Genomic DNA, 7,481 nt, shown 5'->3' with positions numbered 1-7,481 from the left:
GAAAGTATAATTTATTTTCTCCTTCCAGAAGTAAAAAAGCTGGAGACCTTCACTTTCTGCTCTTGACTCTCAGTTTGGCTTAGCATCCTTTACCCCGATTTAGGTGTTTTTTTTTTCCTCCTCTGATCCTCCTGTTGGAACAGTATCTGTCCCCACACAGATACACGCATTCAACAAAGTATATTGCACATGCAGAATATGGAGCTCTGGGAGCTGTTGGTCCATTCTACAACCAGCTAAGCAAAGAGAAGCAGCCAAGTGAGAGCTGTGAGAAGTCCCTTTCTCTTTTTGGCTAAATCAGCAGCTGCTTTCCACCTTGCTTCTAAACTTGGGTATTACAGTTGATGTTATTGCATTGTGAAAGTTTGGACTAGAAGTAAATATGTGAATGTTAGAAGTAAGTGCTAAAAGTAGTTATTTTTATCTCCTAGATGGCAAAACAGGCACTGGAACAATTCAGGTGGTCATTCAGCCTGGGAACAAGAATTACCCACGAATAGCTAAAACTGACTATATAATGTGCAGAGACAGAAAACCGATCTGCCTTACTGCACAGGATGGTGACGAGTCTCCTTACAGCACACCCTTCACGTATCGCATAACTGACCGTGGCTTGGCTTCTATGTGGAAGTTAACTCGACACAATGGTATGTTAAGACTTCTTCCTCCTCGCTTAGCTGAGGGTTGCCAGAAGAGGCTTTGCTACCTCTCCCTTAGGTGGACTGTAAGAATAGATTGGATGAATTTATGTTTGGAATTGATGTAGTCAGTGGGGCTAGCAAGGTAGCCCTGGTGATCTCTAGTGGTTCCTCAGTTTCATTTGCTGTACAGAAGATCAAGAGTATGCCAGAAATAAAGGGGAACAGATAAAGTATTCTTTATCTTAACTGCCCTGGGTTTGAAACAGTTTGCAGAAGTTAAGAAGGTGGCACTGTTGGCATCACAAGGGCAAGGAGAAGGATATTGTATTCTGCCTCCTAAAGCATGAGCAAGAATCTGTCCCAGCATCCTTGGGTCAGCAATCAGCTGCTGTCTGATATTATGATGTAAAAAGATTAGGTGGGAGAACAAAACCCAATGAATGCATTACATCAATGCCTCTGGAAAAGGAAGTATACATTCATAATTCATAAGGAATTTATGAATGAAATGGCTAATAGTCCAAATAAAAGTACAACTTTTCTTAGTCTGCTGTTATGGTGGAGTACTAGAAAATGGAAACTTTACTTAAAATTGATTCGAAGCTGAGTGAAAAAATCCTGGCAGTTTTTTAGTACTGCTGTCAGCCAGCACCTTTTTGGTAAAGCTGAACTGGGTGAAAGAAAACATTGCTATCATCTCCCTTAGTATACTATGTTAATTTTTATAATTTTGATAGAAGTAGACAAACAATTTATTACCAAATGAATCACCGTTTCCTAAAATTTGCAGATATAAAAAGTTATAGCAGATGGTGGCTTCCTAGTGGGTGCCAGATGATGAAAACAAGAGCAGCACATACATTTGCTGCTATGTTGTAATGAATTAGCCTGAAAAGGGTCTGATTCTGAAGTGGTCAGACAAACATTCACTAATGAAAGGCAAAAGACAGCAAAGTCTGAGAGCAAAGACATCTAAGAGTTTCAAGATTTATGTTAGGCAAATCGAAAAAACATTTTAGATGGTACATGTCATTTCATATACCTCATCATAAAGCAACTGTTATGTACATCAGTGTCTAACTTGTACATATTTTTTACAAATTATTTCTTTCACCCTTTAAAACACATGGTCACTAATCATTGTTGCTAAGCAGGGTGGGAGGCTAAGTGGATTTTACTTCCCACTGAATATAGCAATAGAGCTAAAGAGTGGAAGAGGTAGAAATTAAGTTTATGACTAATTATTCCACACTACCAGAAGTCCTTTTAATAAATGTCAGTTTAGTTCATGTTCTTTATTAGTAAGCCCAAATAGTGTCATTGACTGTAATAAACTGAATCAACTTCAGAGATTCAGATCATATGTTGTCAGAAGGCTGTACAAGGTTTTCTTCTTTTTCAATTCTAACATGTAAAAGGTCCTGAAAGTATAAATCCTTCCTAGATGTAGTTCTGTGTCAACACGTTTAAGCTAGCTTTAAACTAGCTAGTGAGGATCTGGTAGCAGTGTGGCTGTAACAGAAGGGAAGATTGCGCTTAGTCGCGTTTGTGACAACAGAGTTTGAAGTATTGTTAACCCTAGATCTGATTTTATCTTTTTTTTACAGATAATTCTGTGTATCTTTCACCAAAGGGTGATGTTCCGTTTGGAATATACAGTATTCCTATAAATGTGATTGATAATGGAGGAAAGGTAGGAGAGCACAACATAAATGTTAACTTCTGTGATTGTGTTACTCCAACTGAATGCAACGGGAGGACCCGGGACTCTCCTGCCGGAAATGTTACTCTTGGTGTATGGGCCATCCTCGCAATGATCTTAGGATCACTATTACTGCTGTGTAAGTACACTTTTTTTTTTAACATGAAGTGCAAACCACTTAATTTTTAAATTAGCTGAGAGAACCTGATTCAAACTTGATTCAAACATTTCTTTTTTTTATTTAGGCAGTTGCATAGCCCTCATCACAGACTTTATGTACCTGCTCTATTTGTATCAGTATCACAGGCATCTTGTCCTGTAGTTACGGTGTGTAGGTTTCTGTTTATTCTTTTAAGTACATTTTATGTGGGATGTTTTGTGTGTTCATGTTAGCAGGGCCAAAAAAACCTGCATTGAGCACTTGAGCTGAAAGAAGATGGGATTTGTAGTGCTTATGAGATCTTGTCTTGAGGCAAGTATAGCATAGTTTGCCTGTGAGTTTAGTCCTGGTTTTGGGATGCACGTTTCTGTTTGTAGGAATGCTGAAATCATTTTCTAAAGCTTTTTGTGACCTTGTGTCATGGATTAAAACGTGGAATATCTGAGACATTGGAATTCATAGGGAATTTTGCAAGAGCCAGCATAGCGTTGAAGGATAGGTTGAGTGCTTCCACAACAGACCAAACTGCTGAATACACGTTGTATTACTGGAGCTGCTGAAAGACTAACAGATTCTTAGCAGGTTGATATTGCTGTTAACCAGGGAGGTGGTGACAGTGATACCTAACAGCAAAGCCAGGTAACTTTTTTTACCAGAATCAGACATAGCTTGACTAATAATATCTTTAAAAATAACCAGAGGACATGCTACAGTAACAACCACTTCAGAGTTTGGGAGTCTTTTTTTTCTTTCTTTTCCATTTTTGCTGGTAATGATCAAGCTGTCTTGCCGCTCTTCAGTCTCAGCTAGCTGTTCTTACTCAGGTAGATAGGACACTGGGACATGCACATGTTTTGAAGGTCAGATAGGTCCACATTTTATCTAAACAGGGCAGGTACCCAAATTCATGATATAGCCTGGAGGTGGAACTTTCAGATGTAGGGATACTCAGTAGGGGGCATCAGTGTGAAACATCAGCTGGCTTTTTGTCAGCTTGACTGCATTCCTCCCAGATAGACCCGTTATTTTATTGTGGCTACGTTTCAGCCTGTGTATCCTCTACTCAGTGCTGTCATGGATGTCTTCTTCCCATCTGTCAGCATCAGGAGGGGACCCGCCAGAACCACTGATGCAGATCTCGCTGACAGCTGATAGCTACAGAAGCTAAATGAGCTTGTTGTAAGTGGCTCTTGGCCAATTTCCACAGAAGTTTGTATGTTCAGAGGTTACATTGCCTGGTGGGCAGTTAGGCAGAACTGCTCTATTTCTGATGGGCTTCTTTATTTTTAAGCTATCCACTTGAAAAGAGAGGGAATTTTTTTTATCTTGAATGAAAGGTTTAGTCCTTTGTTTAGGAGAGGTATTAGTTGCTCATGATTCTTTTACACAAAGCAATTTCTGGCTGAGTTTCCATGACAACACAAAGTAGTATTATAGGAGAAATGAGCTGAATACAAGGAATTAAAGAAGATTGTTCTGTAACGTAATGCTCGAAGTCCTCCAGGGTTCTGGTGACCTTTTCTGTGAAGCAGAAGTTTCTGGTAATGGGATCTTTAGCTTTCATATTAGTTCCTTATGACATAATTTGACGTCTGTGTATTCATACATCAAAAATGCCTTATATACAACCTTGTTACAGGCATAAGACATGATTTGACACCTGGATTTGGTCTTAACTTTTTATTAGTGTGAAACTTTGCAGTTACAGTGTTTTCATAAGGGATGCTTGCATTTCTTTCAGGGAAACCAAGATGCAGTTTAGAAGAACGAAGTAGTTCAGTAGTCTAGTGAAAACTCCATATACTGTTGGAAAAAATGTACATGTGTACAGTTTTGAGTACAGCGGTTTTTGGAAAGAAATAATTTTTTTAAACCGTAATTGATGTTTAGGTATTTAAAAAGGCCGATACAACAAAACTCATTATTAAACAGAAGCAGATACCATTAATGAGGTTAAGTTCATAGAATCTTCCTTATTATTTCCTTTCCATAGTAATCCTGATCACAATTTGTGGTTGCTGTGGCTCTGGGGTAATGCACAGGCATGTGACTGATGATTGTGCCAATCATAACTTAATCATTTCAAATACAGAAGCTCCAGGAGAAGAAGTGATGGTAAGTTGTCTGTTTACTTCAGTGTAGAAACACGCAATTAAGGTATCCATAGCATTTCAATTTGAGAACAGGACCACCTGACCACAAGTAAGTGATTTAGTAAAGGAAATAAGCAATAAATGCAGGGATCGTTAGATGTGCTTTGCTATTTAACAAGAATTTGAAAATTCTTACTTCAGGCAGAATTGATAGTACTATACAGATTTAAACAAATCCTGTGGTTGTAGCCGGGCTGCTTATAATTCTTCCAGGCTTTAACTGTTTGGTTGGAACTTTCGGGTGAATATTTTCAACAAAGAGATTAGATGGAAATTTACTATTTTGCCTATGTTGAATGTGTGTTTATGGCAAAACATTATTGCTTTTCCTTGGAGAAGGATTTTTCAATTTATTGGACAGTCACTGTAGATCATAGGTGCAAATTCTGCTCTTCCCCTGAAAAATGACCCCAAATACACTTGATTTTTTGAGCCGGTGGAAAAAATATAATTGAACAGTCCATGTACATGAAATACGTTCTTGCTTTTGGCATCTAAACTTTTTAAAGATTCAGTCTACCATGAACCCAGTCCAGCTCACGACTGCGTTCATACACAAGGACTTAGCCCTTCAGACTCCTCCCATTCTCCTCTGTCCCTCGCCCCCTTCCTTTGCCCTCCTCAAGAAAAGATTACTTTAAAAACCATTGCATTTACTTCACCTTGAAAACCAAGAAATCCTAATGGTGTCAAATTTCTTGTTGCCTATGAAGCATAATGTAGTGCCATGATAAATTGATAATGTAGTTTTTAATTTGTGATCCCATACCTTTTTTTCCGTATTTCACTCAGTATATAGACTTAATGTGGGAAGAAACAGAACAAAACTTATGCATATCTGGTTTAGGGGGTTGCAGGTTGTTGACTTTGAAAACCAAACATAATTTTTACATAGTAATTTAAGAAACTAGCGTATGGATTATAGTACAGCTTTTACTGGGATAAACATTCAGGTTTTGGATCACGTATCACATTTAAATGCAGGTTCGCCCCTGCCCTTGTTACAGTACCCTTTCCCAAGACCACTTACTGATCTTTATATGCTAAGTATAAAGGATAGCTTTTTGTTCAAAATACCACAGTGCAAAGCTGGAGACTTTTCAATTTTCGGTATTGACGGTTGCTGATTGCTGTTTTGTCTTTTGAATTTAAAAAAAAAAAAAAAAAGTAAAAAAAGTAAAGGTATCCCCACTGCTTCATCTTTTTTTAGGATCACAATGTAATTCCTCTACAAAATACAAGCAATCAAGGAGGATATGGAATAAAAACAGGAGATCAACAAACATTTGAAATGGTAAAAGGAAGAGGGCATACCTTGGAATCAGTCAAGGGAGCTGGACATCAGACTCTGGGATCAGTCAAAGAAGGAGGAGGACAGCCTGTGGTGGATACATGTAGATATTCCTACTCAGAATGGCATAATTTCACACATCCTCGTTTAGGTGAAGTAAGTATTCTGAAACTGGGTTGGTTTTTTTTTTTTTTTTTGGAGTGTAGGTTATGATCAATGTATGCAGACTTCTCAAAGAAGACATATTTGTGCTAGAAAGGTGGCTTTCTGTTTTTGATTTTGTCCCGTTTTTCCTCTCCTTTGCTTCCCTGCCTCCCCTTTAGAATATTTCCCTTTCAGAAAGTCATCCTTTACGTATTTTAGACATAAATGTAAATTACTTTCTTTTCTTGTCTTAAACTATAGGCAGTATGCTACTTTTAATTTAGAATATTTACTAATTTAGAAGAATTACTTTACTTGAGCTTTTGTGAGTTTTTCTGACAATGTCTGTTCGCTTTTATTCTAACCGCTTGCTTTGTACTAATTTAAACCTGATACTTATCTTATCAATGGTGCAGGAATGAATGTACAGCATTACAAACGTAGTTACTCCATGTTTTGGAGATCAAAACTTCACTACTTGCCTAACTAGTTTTGTGCAAATCAGTCTTTTAATTCTGAGTGGATTTTAGTTGCTTGACAGGTTATTTAAACAGGTTCTTCCTCTTCTATTGTTACATACATGATTAGTAGAAATTATTTATTTATTAAATACTTATATTTTGTAGTCTTAATGATATAGACCAATCATGTGCATTTTTTGTATATAGGAATCCATTAGAGGACACACTCTGATTAAAAATTAATCAATGAAAGGTAAATCAAAAGAAATTATTTTTATGCAATATGTTTAGGATAACAATTTAAGAAAATAATAAGGTGTGTTCTCTTCCTATGCAGAAGGTGCACCTATGCAGACAGGATGAAGAACAGAAACATTCTGAAGATTATCTCCTTTCATATAACTATGAAGGAAAAGGATCCTTGGCTGGCTCTGTAGGCTGCTGCAGTGATCAGCATGAAGAAGAGGCACTTGACTTCTTAGATCAGCTGGAACCCAAGTTTAGGACATTAGCAGAAACATGCATAAAAAGATAAATGTGCCTTTCACAGTGCTGGAAAAAACTGTAAATAAGTGGCTGTCATACTTTTGTGATATTAGGTATTTTGGAATTGAGGGGGAGAGAGGTTTATCAAAATTAATATAGACTGGTGAGAGTATAAGTAACTCTTACTTTAAATTTACAACATTTTTTTATCTCTGCTAGACACATTCCATCAAAAATAAGGGATTAAAAATATATTTTCTTTAGACTATGTTCATGTAGTAATGCTAATTTCTACTTAGATTACATTCCTATTCTTTATGATTACTTAAAATGCAAAACTTGGTGTTGTCCTTTTAATTAATCATTAGCTTCAAAATTTTATTGTATTTGGCTTTGGAGAAGGAAAGCTTTTTAACTCACTGTTTCTGTGTTTTCTTTTAATT

At 37.0% G+C, this 7,481-nt stretch overlaps 1 protein-coding gene across 1 annotated transcript in view; it reads left to right on the top strand.

The window, feature by feature from the left end:
* The window catches only part of DSC1 (desmocollin 1), a 23,602-nt gene extending 16,515 nt beyond the window's left edge, over nt 1-7,087 (top strand). Inside the window, exons 12-16 of the mRNA XM_035894952.1 lie at nt 432-647; nt 2,249-2,482; nt 4,497-4,618; nt 5,867-6,103; nt 6,890-7,087. Coding sequence (XP_035750845.1) covers nt 432-647; nt 2,249-2,482; nt 4,497-4,618; nt 5,867-6,103; nt 6,890-7,087 — 1,007 coding nt within the window. The remainder of the gene's footprint in view (nt 1-431; nt 648-2,248; nt 2,483-4,496; nt 4,619-5,866; nt 6,104-6,889) is intronic.
* Nucleotides 7,088-7,481: the final 394 nt, after the last annotated feature.

The sequence above is a fragment of the Egretta garzetta genome, unplaced genomic scaffold (assembly GCF_000687185.1).
Source record: "Egretta garzetta isolate BGI_Z169 unplaced genomic scaffold, ASM68718v1 scaffold35, whole genome shotgun sequence".
Taxonomy (NCBI): Eukaryota; Metazoa; Chordata; class Aves; order Pelecaniformes; family Ardeidae; genus Egretta; species Egretta garzetta.
Note: the sequence above shows the minus strand (reverse complement) of the source record. Positions and strands in the feature narration are given on the sequence as shown.